The sequence below is a fragment of the Carassius gibelio genome, chromosome B24, assembly GCF_023724105.1.
Source record: "Carassius gibelio isolate Cgi1373 ecotype wild population from Czech Republic chromosome B24, carGib1.2-hapl.c, whole genome shotgun sequence".
NCBI classification, from domain to species: Eukaryota; Metazoa; Chordata; class Actinopteri; order Cypriniformes; family Cyprinidae; genus Carassius; species Carassius gibelio.
The window spans coordinates 18,574,101-18,595,230 of record NC_068419.1 but is presented as its reverse complement, the minus strand read 5'-3'; the positions used below and the strand labels follow the sequence as shown (position 1 = coordinate 18,595,230).

Genomic DNA, 21,130 nt, shown 5'->3' with positions numbered 1-21,130 from the left:
GGCAACGCCCATTCCGCTCAGGACGAAATCTGATTGGACGATATCACGCTTGGGTTGCCTAGCGTGTCTGTTTTGATTGGACCGATGGCTGTCAATCAGCACACTGGCTCATTTGTGTCGGTGAAGCTCACGGAATTGGCAGGAGTTCACCAAAGTTCAGAGTGTAGTTGTCACGCGATACGGACGGAAGCGTTGCCGTTTATCGCCATCACGTTAATCTAGTGATGTCCGTTAGTCAAGAAGAAGTGGGTTGCCCAGTCATTTTAGCCGCCGCTCTTGATCTAGTTTAGGCGTTTCTGTCAGATAAGAGTATGTTCACTTGAAACATTGTCACGCGAGCCTCAGTGACTCCCTTGCCGCCAAAAGCTCGCGCTCTAGTAACGTTACCTCAGCACTTATTATCGTTATATAACCTCAAACTGAGGTACAACTAATCCTTTCTTTCTTTCTTTTTTTCTTTCTTTTAATCCACACATGTACATACGCTAACCTATTTCAGTGGTATAGAGTTCTTTCTTATCTGAGGTAACGGAACGTTAATTACTGACAATATGCGCCAAAATAGTCTCGTATTAACCAATATTATCTTATTTTGGTCACAGATCAGTCGACTAATTTAACCCTCATCATTTTCTTTTCAGAATGAGTGGAAGTGGGACACGGTCTCTGTTTTTTCTCAATCTTCCGGACCTGAGGAACTTATGTTGTGTAAATCTGTTCTTCTCGACCAGTTACGATGAAACAGACTTGAGAAACAAACAAGTGAAAACCTGCAGGTGACAAGACAGATATAATGTGTGCTGGTTATTAAACTGTAGTTTTGGTTTTTCCACATATTTATTAGATTCCTGACTGATCTACAAATTTAATCTAAACGCATAAACTACGATTAGACCCTTGTTGTTAGACCTTATATTTTGAGGCTTGACATTAGCTTGCCCTTTTAACTGCTTAAAACACTGGTTAATTTATTTTGGAGGTTTTATTGCTTTTTCTCATTTAGGGCCATGAACATGCATGCAAAGTTTAGACACAAATGTGATTTGGAAAGATATAATGCAATTCACCAAAAAGACATAATAAAAAAGCAAAGGCTATACTAAGTGCAAATTGCAATAAATACTATGTGCAAAAATAAATAAGTACTATTTAATTACAAGTAATGACACTGTTTATACTTAGCTGTAGTTTTGTGCACCTCTATGTGCAAATGGTGACTACAAGCAGGCATAATTAAATAGGTTTTTATATATTTTTCATAAATATGTTTTTCATATTGTTGATTTTTTTCGACGAATGGAAACCAATGGGGTCAGTTTTACTCCCAACACAAAAAGGGTACTAAGATGTTTTGACCACAATAGCAGGGTTATATAAAACATTACACTACTGCTTCAGCTTGTGAAATCAGCTGAAAGGACCATGTGACTGTTTTATCAAATGAATCTAGAATATTTCAATATCTTGAACTCTGAAGTGTGAAAGCCTTTTCCGTCTGTCTTTCAGGGAGCTTGTCCTCTTGCATTCAGACATTGTTGCTTCTCCTGTGTTGGGCCATTTTGGGGGCATTACTGTTATTATGACTGTAAGTATGATATATTTAATGATATTAGTTACATTTGCCAGCTTTAAATAAAAAATAAAAAGATCTTTAATAATTAATAATTCCCTTCTGATCTTAGGAAAACCAGCCTACTTTATATCTCACAATTCACTCAAAATAACAAGATAAGAAAGTGATTGTGACATAAAAAGTCTCAATTACCGTTTTTATTTATTTTTTATTCCATTGCTGAAAGAGACGATAAACTTACAATTCTGAGAAAAAGTTACAATTGCTGGGAAATTGACTGAATTGCGCCACAAAAAGCCAGACGTATACCTTTTTTAATATATTTTTATATCGATGCATGCAGAAATAAGGCTGAAGAAATATATATATATTTTACTACACCTAGCAGCCATAAAACTTTGTGTCTCAGTTGTGTTCATAAAGTACCTTAAAGGCAAGTGCGCTTGCTCATTAAATTCTTTCAATAAAATGTAACATAATTATATTTAATGATGATTTGAATCAACGGTGAAATGGATTATCTACAAAAAAGTCCATGTCACGCAAAGCATTTATGATTTATATTGCTTTCCCTGTTAAAACATGTTATCGTTCTTCTTTTCCTCTCGGTGTTCGTGATATGTGCATCACCTTGCGTGCATGTGCACCTGTCAGTGAAGTTTGTGCTGTTGCATGTGCGTGACTCTTCATCTGAGGGTGCATGTGTGTGTGTGTGTGTGTGTGTGTGTGTGTGTGTGCGTGTCAGCGCAGCTCGTGCAAAGGCATGTCCCGTGCGAAGCAAAATATTTGAGGCACATTCCACACACTCTGTCATCTCCTTTCCTGTCCTGAACTAAGGCCAATTAAATCAGCAATCCAAAAGGAGAAAGGCGACATGCCTTTGTATCGACACAACTCAATAAAAAAAAGACTGTACCATTACTATTTTTGTGTAACTGTCCATTCTGATTTTCTTTGTTCCCTGCACTTGGTCTCAGATTGCATTTTACAAGAGCGGTATCCTTCAGGCTTTTGCACAGAAACATGGTCTACAGGTTAGTTCAAAGAAACAGAATCTGTCTTGTTTGTCCAGAAATAAATCTCTCAAATATCCGTTGCTCCATGAGTTCAGTCAGACCCTACAGTATTTGACTCGCCTGGATTGTGTCTCCACTGCATCAAAACATACACTACAGTTCAAAAGTCTGGGATCAGTATGATTTCTAACGAATCTACATTTGCTTGATAAAAAATACAGTAAAAACAATAATATTGTGAAATACTAGAATTGTTTCCTGTTTGAATATATGGTCAAATTTAATTTATTAAAATGATGCAAAACTAAAAATTCAGCATCATTACTGTAGTCTGTAATTGTACATTATGATTATGATTAGAAATCATTTTAATATGCTGATTTGCTGATCAAGATACATTTCATATCGTCATATGAAATGTAATGAGCTATTGACATCAAATACTACAGTAGATAAATAATCCTTTAACCTGATAACTGTCACTCACGTTTTTGAAGATAGACTTGAATCTGCATGATACAAACCTAAATTTTTATATTTCATGACTGAAAACATTTTGTAACATGATTTTGATGTGCCATTTACATGGTAATGCAATGTCTGATTTTAAAATGGGTTTTAAAGGATGAATTTTGAGATTTTATGTTTTCAAGTGATATATAACTTTTGATGATTTCTAAAATGTGAAAAAGACAACGAGGAAGTCTTTTTTTTAAACAAAGGTCAAAGCTCCTTTTGTAATGTAGATTTCTGAGGGTGCACTCTTGTCATAAATTGATCTATTACTTTTCCTACATAACTTTTAACAAACAATATTGGTATAATATATATTTGGGAGTCTTAGACCTTTCCAATGATATATAGTTTGTCAAGATTAGATTAGATTTGATTGTAATATAGTATAGTCAATGTAGGCATCCCGTATACGGGACGGGGTGACATTTAACAGGTTAAAATATTGAACCGTTATAAATGACTGCAGAATTGAATGAATTAAAAAATAAAAAAACATTTTCAGACTGAGGTTGCACTGCAGAACATCAGACCTGTCTCTAATTTAATACCACAAATGCTAGAATCTAAAAAGATCAGAATTGGGAATCAGATTTGGGCCACTTTTGCCTGCTGTGTGAACAACTTTGTTTTTGTCTTGCAGCTCAACCCTTCTCAAAGGGTATTTCCTGCCATTCTGCAGACGTGTTTGTCTTATTCTGTGACTGCTAGACTGGCCCCTAAATGGAACAAAGCAGGACAATATCTAATAGCAGGTGAGGGGCGATATCTTAGAGCCAGACACTTTTCCATGTTTTAAAAAATATATTTTTAAAATCAAGTTGATTTTTGCCTGTGCATGGCATGGTACAAGCAATAGAAATCCACAATCATTGAAAACATGTGAATGTAGTCATTCACTAGTGTTGGCTGAGAGTAAAGTTCACTCTGTGGTTGATTTAGCTGCTGTGTAATCTGTCCCTTCACCTTCAGCCTTCTCTCTAGAGCACGCATGAGTAATTCATGCAGTCCAAGACCGGATGATCCTTTCATCTTTACTCAGCTAATATTGTTATTGCCTTGGCTCAAGGTCAGCAAGTGTCAGCTCAGCCCAGTTTAATGGAAATAAGCACACACATCAAATTTTGGAGTTTGACAGTGTTTAACACACCATAATTACAGTTGCAATTACTAATTAAAGTATTATGGTATAATGTGTGATTCTTCTAATCAAGAGTCAGTCAGAAAGTCGTTCGCTTTTGCTTCTCATCCAAGATTGATTGGGTATTTATGTATAAAATGAGTGTAATAAAATGTTAAAATGAGTGCATGATAAGATGATCAGACAGTTTGATGGCCTTGTGTTGGAGGCCGTGCCTTCTGAAAGTGTGTGATGCCGTCCTTGAGCTCAGCTAAAGCTGCGTTCATGGCTCTCAGAAGTCTTTGGAGTTACTATAATTAAATCTTTCTTAAGCCCTATTCGGACGGGACCAGTTTTACAGGGGGTCGTTAGAGAAATCTGTGTTTCACAGACGTACTTAGTGATTTTAATCCCGTCCGAATTCCAGAGAAAATTACCTACTGTTTTTCAGCAAACTCAGTGAATCCCGTCCGAATGCGAATGTCTGTGATTGCCGGCGATATTTTATTTCACAACGCGTTTCCTCGTGTGTTTTGGCCAAAGTGAATGACTGTAGATGCTCTTACCGCGAGCATGTTTGATATATTTGCTTCCCGGCAAAGAAATATTAATAATAAAAAAATAAAAATAAAATCAAGAGCCAGATCACGTAAACTGTTAATACCAGGTATTGTAATATCAGCATCAGGTAATATTACTCACGATTACTCACGCACTCCGTTACATAATGTTTTAATTACAGATGTACCTTTATGAAAATTAAACATTGGTTTAGCCTACTACTACTAAAAAAAAAAAAAAGTTAAAATAAAGAACACGGTTTTGCTATACTAGCCATTTAGTATTTAGTATTTATTGTGTAATAATACTAATGGTAATCAATCCGAATGACTATACACAATGCACTCATACAGATCGCGTGATCTCTGTGACGCCCAGACGCACAAAACACATCCTCCCACCTCTGTAATAAACACTGAGATGTTTGTCCCGTCCAAATTCGTACATGAAAATCTCAGACGTCAGGTGGTAAGAATCGAAACTCAAACGTAGTTTCGAAAACTAGTCCCGTCCAAATAGGGCTTAGTGAATGTGCGCGTTCTTTGAAACACATCGTCAAAGATTCGTCTTAATTATCTTAGCAGATCCCCACCACATAGCATTTAATGAAACACACAGAGATCTGAATGCAGTTTGTTTAACCATCTTTGAGTAACAGTGATTTTTCATTCTTTCCCAGGAAATGATTTCCTCAGTGATTCTGGAAAACACAATGCGGTTGGTAGGTGGAACGCTGACGTTTGTATCTGCATTGTTGGACTGTGATTTATCTTGATCGCTGTGACTAAGGCGGTTGAGTACTTGTATAGATAAACATTGAAATGTATTTCTACTAGTGAAAACAATATCTTTTTGTGCTGTTGCTCACTGGTGGCACATTATCTACTTCTTTTGCTTTATCTGAGAATCATCTGTTCTTTCAGAGTCATATATTAAGCCACAGTTTATTACGTTGCATCCTTCCCTAAAGCCTAGATGTCTTTCACAGTTCACTTAGTAACTGATGATGACAGACAGATGTTTTCTCGTGACTCGTGCTTAGGGCTGGGCGATATGGCCCAAAAAACTATCACAATCAGGGCTCCAGACTGCGACCAAATGGTCGCATTTTGCGACCAAATTTTGAGAGTGTGCGACTGAATTTTACATCCAGTCGCACATGTGCGACCAGTAGATTTGCACACCCACGCACGCAAACACACACACACACACACTTGCACACACTCGCGTCTCATTGAGTGATGCCTGTCTGTGAGGCGGCAAATGCGTGTGAGAAGAATAGGGAATGGCCACTGTAAGTGGCTAAAATGTGTGGAGGGGGAGGGGCCTAGAGATAATTGAGCGGGCGTAAACATCTGTGGGAAGGAAACCGAGACAAATATCATCACAACCTGATATGTGCGTGCGTCTGAGCTATGAGCAAGCGAACTATTGATTCGTTCTTCCGACCTGCGGCTAGTGTACCAGTGCCAGAGCCTAGTGTCACCGTCAGATGATGATTCAGAGTCAGAGGTTGGTGTGGCTAAAAAAGTCCGCACCAGGGCCGGCCCGTGGTATAGGCAAATGCTAAGGGCGCCACTCATCCATAGGGGCGCCAGAATGAGTGAACGAGTGATTTTTTATTTTTATTTTTTTTTTTACATATTTTTTTTATAATAGGCTACTATTTAAAAACCATTAATTCAAAACACTTCCAAATAAAGCAAAAAAAAAAAAAATCCGGCTCTTCAATCTTCCCCCGCCCATCGAGTGCTTGAAGTGTGTCAGAAACAGAGTGCGCGCACGATCAGTTGTTGGTAATTTGTTGTGTAGCGTGCCCGACGCCGCATCCAATGTAGACAGCACTGCTTTTGTTAACACACAGCTCGTAGAAACGGGCCTGGCAGCTCGCGCCAGTTCTAGACACGGTGAAAGTTTCCTGATTGTGACGGAAGGCCGAATTTACATGACACATTATAAATGAGCATAGTCTGCGATAGATACAGTGCCAAAAAGAAGAGAAGAGGATAAAGACAGAGGTAAAGAGATGTAGTGAAATAGCAATTTATTGCATAGGAGTAAGAAGATACTATAATTTCATGGCAGTTATTTTTACCTTAAACTTAATGTTAGCAGTTGTTCTGAGATCTGAGTCCCCAGACTGTGATTTTGTACAATCAGTTTTAAGACGCATTTTTTATTATCACTTTTTGTTTTGTTTTTTGTTTTGTTTTTACTCTACAGTTGTGCAGTTTTGGGGGGATACAGTACAGGCCAAAAGTTTGGAAACATTACTATTTTTAATGTTTTTGAAAGAAGTTTCTTCTGCTCATCAAGCCTGCATTTATTTGATCAAAAATACAGAAAAAATGTAATATTGTGTTATATTATTACAACTTAAAATAATTTGTTTTCAATTTATTATACTTTAAATTATCATTTATTTCTGTGATGCAAAGCTGAATTTTCACCATCATTACTCCATTCTTCAGTGTCACATGTGACATCCAGTCTATCACATGATCCTTTAGAAATCATTCTAATATGATGATTTATTATGAGTGTTGGAAACAGTTCTGCTGTAATGTGTGTGTGTGTGTGTGTGTGTGTGTGTGTGTGTGTGTGTGTGTGTATATATATATATATGCATGAGGCGCCAGGTAAAATCTTGCAAATTGGTCAGGGCCGGCCCTGGTCCACACTCACCATTTTCGAGAAGACTGGCTGTAAGAATTCAGATGGCTGAGGTACTATAATTATTAGAACTACTTTTCACCAAATACAAAAGCCAGCTCGACCTTCAAAGGAAGAATGGCTTAAAACTTAACGAAACATACAACAACGATAAAGCATGCACACAAACTTTTTTACTATGCACATTTTTTATTCTGAGTGTATGGAATTTTGTTTACTATTTGTACTGTCATGACAGCGATGGTGCTGTCAGTTTACCTTGTTGCATCTTCAAAAGTGCAGAATAAAATGTGACACTGAATTTGAAACGGCACATTGTAATTTCTGCATCTATTATTAAAGTATTTATTAGTAATACAGTGGAAATTAGTAGATTTGGTTAGCATGTTGATTTACGGTGTGCGCCCCTAAATTTTCTGGTTGTGCCCCTAAAATTTTCAGTTGGGGGCCACTGTGCTCCTAGTGTAAAAAGTTAGTCTGGAGCCCTGACAATTTTTTTTTCATATCAGTCGATATCGATATTTATCACGATAAATGTCAAATCTTTGTTTCTTTCAAGTTTAAAACCAGGTTTTAGCTCCAAAGTGAAAGTTGTAGAAATCAGATCATTAATTTTTCCTTAACAAAATAAATCTCTTAATTGAAACATGTATTTCTTAGATTCTGCATGTTCTAATGAGTGATATCGTTTCAAATCAAGGAACAGATTTGGGTTGCCTGATAATATTAATACATGTAGGTATATAACTTTGTTGTCTGTTAGAAATGCACATTTGATAGTAGCTTGAGTTAGGATGCAGAGGTCAATTTTTGTTCATTGTCAAAATCATTAACATCTGTAAAAAATTGTAGCAACCTATAGTTACATCTATTCTGACCAAGGTTGGTTTTTATTTTTTATTTTATTTTATTTTTTATTAAGCCTTGGTCTCCCATAGTGGCATACATTTAAATTATGATAAACACAGTTAAAATCCAAAATCATCACAGTTAAAAGAACCAAAGACTTAAACTACTTCAGCCTTTAATTTATTTAATACACAAGTTTCACAATTACAGTTGAATTACTGAAATAAATTCACTTTTCCATGACATTATAATTTATTGAGATGCACCTGTATGTTTTTTATGAAAAACAGTAGTCTAAAAACATTCAGTATAAATGCAAACATGCAATAGCTTAATCACAAATACATACTATAATTTTCATTACTCCTGTATAAAAAACTCAGTGTGAATATCCCAAATTTCTACCACAATATCTTGGTGCAGTGAGTGGTCATTTTTTAATTCCACTTTTGGCGCATTAAAATTTTATCGAACTCTTTATATTGTTTCTTTATACGGCAATAATTATTGTTATCGAATGATCATCTATACTGTTGTATATTCCTTCACAGTGCTTGAGCTGAGTCTCACTGAGACTCAGTTGTGTGTCAGTGTGGAGGCCAACACAGTCAGACTTCCTCCAGCTCAGGTGAGAGTTCAGACACCTCCAGTCTGCGTTCACAATCTCCTTTCTGACCTCTTATGACCTGTGAGCCAATGTACTGCCTCGGTTCATCTCCTATGCCTTATTTCAACCTGATTGTGCTGAGTGGACAGAAGGAAAAGCATTTAAGCATCTCTTAATTGTTAATGTTGATTCAGATGACTAGCTGAATCCAAGTGGTGTGCTTGTTTGTTATATATTTGTTTTTTTCAACAAATTTGCATTTTAATAATATGCATATATACATAATATGTATACTGTATATACATATATACATGTGCATAAAAATGAGTCATTCATAATCGTTTTACACAAATGTACTAAAATGAATCTAATAAAGTTAAATATTAATTTAAACTATTTGCATATAAAAATATAGATAAATCATATCAAATATAAATCATATATAATAATTTCAGTAACTAATTCTATGTATATTTTATTTAACAACTAGTGCTGTCAAAATTAGCGCGTTAACGCATTCGATTAATTTGAAATATTTAACGCGTTAAAAAAAAATAACGCAATTAACGCGGTTGCAGTTTTTTTTATTTCCGGTTGTGGCCTATGTGTGTTCAGCGTGCAAAGAAATATGGATAAGACCAAGGAAGGACATTTAGACGGAAAGTTTCAGTATAAAACTCTGCCGGATTACTCTTCAGTCTGCCACAAGAAACATTACTCTTCATTTAGTCTGCCACAAGAAACAGCAACATTAAAATCATGAACTCAAATGTCATTGTTTAAAAAAACAAACAAAAAAAAAACAATGACTGTTGTAACTGTGCGTAAATCAGACCTTTCTGTAACGCTAACGTTAATAAGCTTAAACGAAAATAACGAAATAATTGTGTAGCGGAGTATTTTTTGTACACAGTGCCGCGAACTGTCAATCACTCCTGTGCGCGTGCATCACTGTCCTCCTCAGCTGCAGCAACTTGCGCTCTCTCTCTTCATCAAGCTTTAAAACAAAAAGGGGACAAAAAGATCATATTGTCTTTGTGCATAGGCTATAGATTAATTAGATAAATGAATATCTAAATTTGTGCCTTGCCGTCTACGGTATTTTTTTTAGAACTTAGAAAAAAGATGCTGCAGCCAATGAGCAGCCAGCGGGGGCTGCAGGACGACTCAACCTCCGCAGACAGTTTTTAATGTTTATCAGACAATAAATACTCAAGATTTTGCTTTAGTATAACTTCCGGGACAATTAGGGCCAGATTCGGGAGTCGGGACAACAGTTTAGATTTCGGGACTGTCCCGAATTTTTCTGTCCCGTCTGGTCACCCTTCCTGAAAGAGCTGCATTACTTCATTAGCTTGAGTCTGACCTGCAGAGATATCATTCAGACTAGGTGAGGTGTCAGACAGCGAATCATCTGATTCTGGTCTTGTTCTTGCAGTATTCAGAGTCTGAAGCCAAGAAAACATATTAAATGTTGTTGTTAACTGTATTTGATTTTTAACCGAACCGAGTGTGGTGTACACTCATTACGAGTTTCACACACCTTCTCCGGCCACGTTGAGTTGTTGACACTTAACAGTGGGAAAAGCGACACATGCGTAACTTGTATAACTTAAGGGTGAATGGGTAATGTAGTTTCTGCTCTGGGTGGGATGAATTAGGAAGCTTGCATTGTGAAGGGCGCTCTGAAAATCGGCAGTGCAGGTAAACGATTAAAACCTCTATTAAAACAGATGTCCAAATGAGCGTACCTGTACGCTAAAAGCACGTTCTGGGCGCACGGAGAGGTGGCGGTACGCTCAAGAGCTATATTTGGAAGTGGCGGTACTGAGTACTGGTGCCTATCTGCCCACTTAAAGCACTGGCAATGACTATACTTTGGAATTTTTTTGCAGTCCACTTAGAATTCAACATGGAAATCATTTTTGTTTTTATTGGCATTGATTGTTTTGAAATTCAAATGGTACTTACATGTCTGTGTTTTTATTTCTGTAATAAATATGGCTTTCAAGCCAACAGTTAATTTGGAGGATATTGATGGTTTATTGCAGGTATGTTGTTTACATGAGAAAATCTGTGTTACAAGTTAAACAAAAATTCCAATAAACAATCATATTTTGAATTTAAATAGTTTCTTTGTCTTGAGTTTACATTAATTATTTACATTTTACATTTACATATCCAAAAAGTTTCAGTCTTTTAATTGCGATTAATCGTGATTAATTGTAAAAAATTTGTGCGATTAATTAGTTATTTTTTTTAATCGATTGACAGCACTATTAACAACATATTCATGTATAGATATAATAATGCATTTCTGCTTTCTGCATATATGCTGTGATACATAGAGCATAATATTTGCATTAATTTATTTTATTTAAAAAAAATAGCTGTTAACATATTATTGAAATAGTAATTGGCATTAATGACACCAGTTATTATTATATATAGTTAAAGTTTGTGTCAGATTGCAGTATTTCTTGTTCTTGTTCCTGCGTGTGGTGTTTGTTTATGCTCATCTGTCTTCTGCCAGATAAAGGATTTTAATGTTCCTGCTCCTGTGGTGAAAAACTTCCTCCACAGTAATGATGCTGTGCTGGATGTAGACATGACGAATAACTGGTGCCACGTTCTGCCAAGGTGTGTGTCTGTGTATATGTGTGCATGTGTCAACGGACTGCTTTATACAGTGTTGTTGTTATAAAGCTGGACTGTTGCTCCACTGGGCATCATGGGGCATCAATCTCCTTTGTTAGCATTGTTTTAGACAAATGAATCAATGTTTTTCCTTCATTGTTTTCTGTGGGCAGTATGAAGAAAGGCCATATCATTAGCATCAGTCGCAGGATTCCCCAGCAAAGCCCATTCCAGTCTTACATGGAGTTTCAGAAGCACTGGGACAACATGGTAAAAGCTAGCACCTGGAGAAAACAATAGTGCACACCTCTCCTCAATAAACCCATCATTAGTTTCATGTTTGTAGAACAAGCAGTGACCAAAGTTTAAAGGAATATTTCACCCATTTGCTAAAAAGATGTACAAATTCACTCACCCACTGGCCATCCAAGATGTAGATGATTATGTTTCATCAGATTTTGAGAAATTTAGCATTAGATCACTTGCTCTGCAGTGAATGGGTGCCGTCAGAATAAGAGTCCAAACAGATGATAAAAACATCACAATAATCCACAGCACTCCAGTCCATCAGTTAATGTCTTGTCAAGCCAAAAGCTGTGTTTTCAATCAAATGTTTCAACTTTAAACCAAAAATATAAATCCATAATACATAAAACTGCCTCATCTCCTGTTGTCCTCTCACATCAAAATCCTCACACATATTTGTTGTAAGCACTTTTCGCTTGTAAATAGTGCTTGATTTGTGCATATTTCTCTCTTGATTGGGACAGGAAGACCTTTTCTCTGGAGAAAGTCAGTTCGAAGTTAAAATGTCTTGATTTATTTATCATTTCCGAACACGCAGCGTTTCATTTGACCAGACATTCATTTTCATGTGGGTTGCTTGTGAGTTAATGAGGTTGTTATGCATCATAATTAATCCCCAGCAAATTCAGAGCAGCTCTCACTGCATTATTAAATTAGAGCAAACAATTTACAGATCATTAGAGAGTTTCAGGACTGCTCTCAAATAAAACAGCATGGCTTGACTGTTAATGATATCTCAGTGTCTGACACCGCTTTTGTTGCTTACAGTTCGTAAATGGACTGTCATTCTGGTGCAAGATTGCTTTGTGTGTGTGTGTGTGTGTGTGTGTGTGTGTGTGTGTGTGTTTCAGCACTCTGATCCTCTTCTGTTTGGTTTAGAGTTCACAGTGTAACCTTTGATCACAAACAGACTCAGTCAGTCGTGGGGCTTGGCTTTATCAAACTAAATTTGTATGTATGTGCAGACATGCACGATTACCCATTTATATTGTGTATACACTGTCTGGTTAAACCTAAATCACATCCAGATATTTAGGTTGAAAGTGCTAGCTTGCTTTCAAATATACACAAATGCAAGATAATCTGCTCATTAGAAACTTAATTTCCCTAAACTGTATAAATGTTCTTGTCTCTCTGTAACTCCTGCTCTTCTGTCTGTCTCTTTAACTGTCTCTTTTTCTTGGTTTAGTATGGATATCATCTGCCCTCAGTGAGTGAAGAGGAAGTCGTCTACTGCAGTGTGTACTTTAAACCAATAGGTGACAAGCTGTTCACGTATCCTTCAGTTAAGGTTTTAGTAAATGAGCACTTCCCTGTTAGTAGCTGGGTTTCCATCATCCTGCTTTTATGTGCATTTTGAAGTGTCGCATCAGAATCGAGTGACGGATATATGCAAAAAAGGTTAATGGCAATAATGGAAATGCATTTTGCGAATAAATTCCTCCAGGCGCATCAAAAAAAAATTATTTGGACACAAGTTAATTTCGCAACTTTGGATGCAAACCCGGCTATTAAGATATTGATTTCAGCTATTATGACAAAACATTTGCTCTCAGTAAAATGTTACAGTCTTGTCCAAAACACCAATTTAGGATCTTCTTGTGCTCCATTCACAGCATCAATCTGAAGGCGTTTTTTGCTAGAAAAAAAATCAATTGTTTTTCAGACATAAATTCTTCTGCTGGGTTACGAATTGAATGTGAAAAGTAGTACAGCAGACTGGTTTGACTGACAGTGATGCAGCATGATCATGACACCTAGTGGACATGAGATGTGCTCTTCATGTTTAGATGCAGAGCTGGCATCACATACTGTGCTACATGCAACATTTATATCAAGGATTAGTACGATACATTTGATGACCTTGTTGCATTGCATTAATTTCATCAATGATGTACAGTTATCTTCTCAATGGTGAAATTTACATTTAATCCAATTTTGGGAAAATACTGATGGCAATGCAATTAAACGATGGATCAAGAATCAGATGTTAGAAATGATTTCTTCTGGTTGCTACATAAATGCCAAGTGCTTTTAAAAAGTCTCAGCAAAGCTGCCTTTTTTTTTTTTTTTAAGATACAGTAAAAATAGTAATATTGTTAAATATTATTCCATTTTTAAACAACAGTTTTTTATGTTAGTCTATTTTAAAATGACATTTATTCCTTTGGTGTAAATGTGTATTTTTATCATCATTACTCCAGTCTTCTTTGTAACAAGATCTTTTTCCAGAAATCATTCTGATATGCTGATTCAGCTGCTTCATATTTTTGTGAAAACGATGACCTTTGTTTTTTTTATTTACATGTCTATATTTTCATATATTCATTAGTTAGAATTAGAAATATTGTAATAATGTAGTAATGTAAAACAGTACCTGTCATTACCGTGACTTTTTATCAATTTATTTAATCTTTGCTAAATAAAAATATTTCTTTGTTTTATACAAAAAAAAAAAGAAAAAAGAAAACAACGTTTAAGCAATACTGTACATAAACAAAATCTGAATATTATACTTAGTATGCATGCTCTACGCTGAAGTAACAGTCAGAGCAGCCTTCATCTATTTTTCTTCCCAGTGCAATCCCAGAACTCTGGGAATTCAACACTATTCCCAAACATTTTCTTATTATTAATATTACATAAGCCCCATTTTCACACGTATGCTAGATATCGGCACAGTGTGAATCATGTCTCCACTTACATTACACATTGCAGGGACAAACTAAAGATTATAAACAAACCTTACATTTTTTAATGATGCTGTGTTTGGATCTTGTTCATTTATAAATGAATTATTATTTTCCCCTCTGTGTTGGTGATAAATATCCTTGACCTGCTCAGATATCCATTGTGCTGCATCCGCACTCAGCCGGTGCAGTGTTTTCCCAGAGTGGACCTGCAGGGGGTGCTGGGAAACTTCATATCAGATCTGCAGGCCGCACTGGAGAGTGTGTGTGGTTTATCAGTGCAGATGACCTGCAAGCCTTGCTACTACAGCTATGAACTGACCAGACCAGACCCTCAGGTACTGCACACACACACACACACACACACACACACACACACACGTGTCCATGAACACAAACATGCTGTCACTCAGCTCACTCTGCTGCTGATAGCAATAAAGTAGCAATCAATTGGATTTGACATCAAGTACTGCACTCTGCTGCTTAGGATTACTTCTGACATTGTCTAATTTGTTATGAATATGCTCATCTGCAGCACAGATGCAACTGAATGTTGCTTTATGGATGTTACAAAACTATTGAGGTGCATGTGTTATCCAGATTTTACAAACAAGCGGATTATGCAGACAGTAGAAATCCCTTTTCAAATAATATTAGATTTTTTTTTTTTTTTTTTTTTTTTTTTTTTTTGCAGACATTTAATATTTTTGGAAAGCTGGTGTGGCCTGCTATTCTCAATACAACACATTATTTGAAACCACGTTATGTTTTTTCTTAATTATTATATGTAGCTTTTATGGCCTGATTTAAAAAAAAAATGATATGTTGGAGCAATTTCATATTTTTAAAATAAAAATAAAATATTTACAATTATTAAAATATTAATGGACCTCCGGTAGATTGCTTATTGTATAGAAAATTGTCTAAACTTTTATGCATGCAGCTTTGATGGCCTGATGTAATTTATTTGTCATACCACAATTAAAATTTAGTAAAAATGTGATTAAATCTGGCGATTAAATTAAAAGAAATGGTCATCAGTTACAGGCAGATTATATGCACATTCTCTTTTGTTTGAGCAATTCCATATTTTAGAAATTATTACATGCATTAAAATGTATTTATAATTTATTAAAATTTAAATCAACTTGCAGTAGATTACCTTTTTGAGACAAAAAAAAAAAAGATAAAGATGATTTTTTTTCTTTTAAATCTGATTGTCTATAGCCACACTTCTTGAGTTCTTTGTATTAAATACATTTAAATCTTCATCATTTTTAACTAGGATTATTTTGTGAATCTAATTTTCTTAATTATGCGTGCAGCCTTGATGGCCTGATTAATTATGGTGAATAAATTAAAAGAAGTCTTGGCCAGTTTCAGACAGATGATCAGAATGTTTCCTTTTACTCCCATATAAATCTGAAACATTGATGCTGATTGAAATCCTCGGACACATAATACATCAACCGCCCACAGAAGTGATCAAAACACGTCATGCACATGCAATGCTTATTAATAACTGCAGCTTCCACCCACTTCAACAGCAATATTTAGTCGAAGGCGTGGCCTGTATCAGATCCTTTCGCTTAACATTTAAGACACAGAATACAAGTAAGAGTTTCCAATACCTGATACGACATTAGATCATTTCTTCCTTTTAGTTGTTGTTGGCGCATGGAGGAGAGTCTAGCAGTCGGCCAGATGGGTTAAGGTTTAATTTATACTGGCCAGAGCTGAGGTTGATGTTATTAAACTTTGACAAATGTTGTGAAACGTGATTTGAAACAATGTATGTGCTGTTTGTTAGTACAGATGGAGAGCTGGCGCAGAGGAAGCCTTCATTAATCTTACAGACTGTATTGATTGATAATGGCAACATTAGGCAGCAGTGATTAACTGACTGCTTAATTTATGTTGGATGCACAAAAGCATACTAGTGCCAGCATCATTATAAACATACATGTTCAGCACAAACAATTGCTTAACTAAGAGGAACCTTACAGATTTCACCATCGAGAAAGTATTTCCTTGAGAAAGAGAAAGCTCACAGATGTGGAGCCAGTCTGCCGTAATATAACAAGATGTTTTGGGGTTATTGAAGTCCTGCGATGCATGTTGGAGCAATTCTATATTTTATTTATCAGTAAAATATTGACAATTATTGAAATATTAATTGAGGAGTTGTAATGGATTATATATTTTAGAAAAAGTAAAAAGACTTAATAATACTATAATAAAAAATAATAATAATATGCAATAATTTTACAGTTGATTTATAACATAAAATAAATGTATTGTGTATTATGATCTGAAATATTTATCAATTATATGACATTTTATATATTTAATGTCAATTTTGGCTTAAGATATCATGTCTCTAGTGCCACGCAATAGAGTTTTACATATTGAATATCTTTTTGGAGTTATTAGTTATAATCATAATTTAAGAAATTAGAAATTTCATTGAAGTTTTATGGTAAGTGAACCTTTAAAAGTGTATTTTTGTAGACGTCAGTGCAGAATCAACCAAACTTGCACACTTACATTTGCACAGGAAATATTTCCCTATTCACAGCCTCCTTATATTTGTAGCGCTTTGGGTCGCTGCCTGCAAACGTGACGACAGAGAACAGCAGTAGATCTGTACTGAACCAGCTTCCCAGGAGCTGGCCACGGGACGCAGCTCAACAGCGCTCCAGTCAGTGTGACTCAACTGCAAAACAGACTCAAATGGAAAAGAGATCCAGTTTGGATTCGTCTGTTGGCCGGAAAGACTGGACATCCTCCAACTTGGCAACTCGGTCCTCTTCCTCTCACACTAATGTTCACTTTACTCACATCCAGTCACAGTCTGCGCTTCCAAGACCAAAGCTTGTGCCAGTCTTCAGAAACCGATCCCACAGCCGCCGAGTGAACGTGACAGAGATGTGTGCAGTGAAACAGCAGCAGGAGCCGGACGGACAGAAGCTGACCGCAGTTATAATGCCTCTGTCATCATCTTCTAAACCCCACTGCTCCACACCACCAGCTTCTTCTAACCAGTTCTCCAGGCCTCCAGCCTCGGAGCGGATGACTTTACCTTTTTCTAAAACCAACGATGCGATCATCCCTAAAGTACAGATGCAGCCCCACGTCATGCCTGAGATCCCCAGCAACAGAGGAGTAAGAAAACTGTGCATTTCATTGAGTTACTCACCCCACAATTACAGTTTAGTAATCAAAAGGCATGTCCAGTAAATTGAAATTATTAAGCGTGTACCATTTGTGAAGCACAAAACTAGTCATAAGAAGTAGAAGATATTTATAGCAATAGCCAACAAAACGTTGTATGGGTCAAAATTATAGACTTTTCTTAAATGCCAGAAATCATTAGGATATTAAGGAAAGAACATGTTTCATAAAGATATTTTGTAAATATATAATTTTGATTAGTAATATGAATTATCTCAATCTCAAAGTGCGAACTTGTGAAAGTTTATTAAAATTTTAACAAAAATAATATTTTCTCCAATTCCATTATGTTTTCCTAAATTCGTGATGTATCAATTTATTACCAAAATAGTGGTAATCAAAATAAGACATAAAACATATATATATATTTTTTTTAATTACAATTAAGTAATTCCTTTTATTTTTTAACAAACAAAGTGCTGCACAACACAGGTTTACAGTTCAATTTAAAACATGGAGGAAAAATTGTGTGGTTATTCCTTAAAAATAAATTATATATATATATATATATATATATATATATATATATATATATATATATATATATATATATATATATATATATATAAATGCTTGCTTATGAGTATACCAGACAAAACTGTGGTGCTTATTAACACAGAGACATACAGACTTCATATATAAATAGTTTAGTTTAGTTTAACATTATTGAACAGGGACAAGTGTTATACCAGAGTAAGCTTTAAAGCTATTTTGCATCTGCAGTCCCTGGGCAGGATGTTGTTACAAAATTACAATATTCAATTACAAACAATACAACACATACATTATCATCGCATGCCGTAAAATAAAAAGAAAAAAATCAGGTCTGTGATCATATACTTGGTTTTACTCAAGACATACTTTAAGTGTAGTTTTAAAAATACTAAATGTTGTACACTCTCTAATATAAACAGGTATTAAACTCCACCTTTCTTCTGCTCTAACTGTTTCCTTATTCTGAATCGAACAACCAAAGTCTTTTTGCAATTTAATATTCACAAACACATTGATGTTATATAGTAAATTCCTTTTTTTATGAACAGATTCCTCGATTAACGCAGAAATAAATCATAGGGCCCTAATTTCTAAGCAGTTAAACTCACAAAAACAGAGCTCTTGGCAAATGCGTGGTAAGTTTCTCTCTCTTGGAAAGTGTAAAAATGTAGTTTGCAGATCGCTGTATTTCTCATGGGATAGTGGGGCTAGGCAAATTAATCAGTGCAGTTTCCTGAAAATAATTGCTGAACCTTCATGAATGATTAAATCTGGTGTGGTGTTTCTAATGGATCCTGTCTGGATATCTTTCAGGGAGACATGTTTGAGTCAAAACCAAAGAGGCTCAAGCAGAGCGTGCAGGACGTGGAAGTATATGCAACGAGCAATCAGGTACATTCAGTATATTACTTACAGTCTATGTATGTTTTATTAGAGAGAAGATAAGCTCATATTTTTTCTTTATGATGGAGGCTTCTAACAGGTGCAGCCATATATAAACCCATATTTTGGGTTCTTTTTAAAAGAAATGTATACTTTTATGCAAAAAATGGATCTATTGCAGTAACTGAAACTGACAGTGAATACCTTTATAATGTTGCAAAGGATCTCTATCTCAGATAAATGCTGTTGTACTGAATTTTCTATGCATCAAATAATCCATAAAATATCATGGTTTCCACAAAAGGAAGCAGCACACATGTTTTTCTTAAGCAGTAAATCATCATATTTTCATGATTTCTGAAAATCATGTGACACTGAAGACTGGAGGAATGATGCTGAAAATACAGCGGAGCATCACAGGAATAAAATACATCAAAGTAGAAAACTAACATTTTTAATTGTAATATTTTACAATATTACTGTATATTACAGTGCAATGCTGTGTTAACATTATATTTTACTATGTGTAGTGTTTGATAAAAAACTAGCCATATTTATTCATATATTTAATATCAAGTCCTTTACTAGTCTACACAGATTCTGCACATTTATAAAGAATTGTCAATTATGTTTATACAATTTGGAAAAATTTACAAAAAATAAAATCAGTCTCAACTCTACACTTTACATGTTGGATTACTAAATATTTTGGATAATTTATAATGCTTTCACCTACCAGAAAATATAGAACTTAATATTTTTTTTAATTAATTAATTAATATAATTTCATTTAATATATATATATTTTTAAAGCCATTTTGTAGAACATCAGTGCAAACAATGGGGCAGGAAATTCTGCATATTCTGTCGATTATTGCAGTTAAAAACGTAAATCAGTTTTCAAGCTGCATACGACCTCAGGAAGGTTATTTCCTTTGTCTGTTTTCAGCTCTCTAAGATCAGCTCGGCGACTCTGCAGACATGGTTGAAGAGTCGAGGGATCAGTGTGCGCTCAAAGGATAAGAAAGAGGTGCTGGTGTCAAAGGTCATGAAGTGTTTGAGTGAACCTTAGGAGTGTTAGGTTTGGTTACCAGCTTAAAACACACACTATAGAGACTTTGCATGAGTTTGTGTTTGTTCTATTGATAAACTCTGTTGACAGTTCAGTGCGTTTGCCACGAGTTACACTGTATTCATTGCACATGACATTTGATTTCAGCCTCTTTTTTTTTTCAAGACCTTGTGAGCTAAAAATTGTTTAACTGGATCCAGAGTTTGGAAAGAACTACAGATAAAGGGAAAAAAAACATCTTTCTTTGTAAAGTAGTCTTTTTTTCTTAACTCATTGGTCATTTGTCATCAAATTTAATCTGTTATGTTTAGTTAAACCATGCTCTGACTTTAATCAAGACTTTGGAAAAGAACCGGATGAAAGCATTAACTGTCTCAGAAGTTTCTCCTAGAATTCTTTAGAAGTAAAATCAGACACAGATGAGACAATTATTAACATGCAGTAAGAAGAGGTATATAATGCACGGAAATAGCAGCTCAGGCATTTAATGACAGAATGGAAGAAAGTTTATCTTGAAAGCTCTTCTTTAGATTGCAGACAGAAGTATTTTGTTGAAATCTCATAAAAATTTAAAAGATCTAGATGAGCCATGTGAGATTACTGCAGATTTTGGGTGTTTTTAATTGTGCTTCTAGCATGTTTCTAGCACACAGGATTTCTTCTGGCAATAATGAACACATGCTCTGCAGAAAACTGATGCAAGGTGACTTCCCTCGATTCTGATTGATGGCTACTAATAGGAGCCAAATTACGCTGCTTTCTGTATCTTAAAAGAGCAAGATCATTCTTGTCTCTACTGCCCTTTATACTGACAGAGTTTAATGACCCATACACATCTGACTTGGAAAGCTTTGCAGTAAGTAGGAGTTCATCCAGAAGCAGGAATGCACTTCTGTGGGGCA

The 21,130-nt window shown here is 35.5% G+C and overlaps 1 protein-coding gene across 2 annotated transcripts; it reads left to right on the top strand.

Moving 5' to 3' along the window:
* Window positions 1-27: 27 nt before the first annotated feature.
* On the top strand, window positions 28-20,481 carry LOC128013443 (uncharacterized protein C18orf63-like). 2 transcript variants are annotated; one of them, XM_052596439.1, is made up of 14 exons: window positions 28-245; window positions 642-776; window positions 1,507-1,585; window positions 2,551-2,607; window positions 3,746-3,857; window positions 5,463-5,504; window positions 8,857-8,933; window positions 11,446-11,552; window positions 11,723-11,819; window positions 13,045-13,130; window positions 14,700-14,883; window positions 17,141-17,710; window positions 19,088-19,165; window positions 20,106-20,481. In XM_052596439.1, the coding sequence occupies exons 2-14, from the start codon at window positions 643-645 to the stop codon at window positions 20,226-20,228; spliced, it is 1,746 nt and encodes a 581-aa protein (XP_052452399.1). In that variant the 5' UTR covers window positions 28-245; window position 642; the 3' UTR covers window positions 20,229-20,481. The 2 variants fall into 2 exon arrangements, with proteins under 2 accessions (XP_052452399.1, XP_052452398.1); XM_052596438.1 differs by having other exon boundaries at window positions 28-424.
* The last annotated feature ends 649 nt before the right edge of the window (window positions 20,482-21,130 follow it).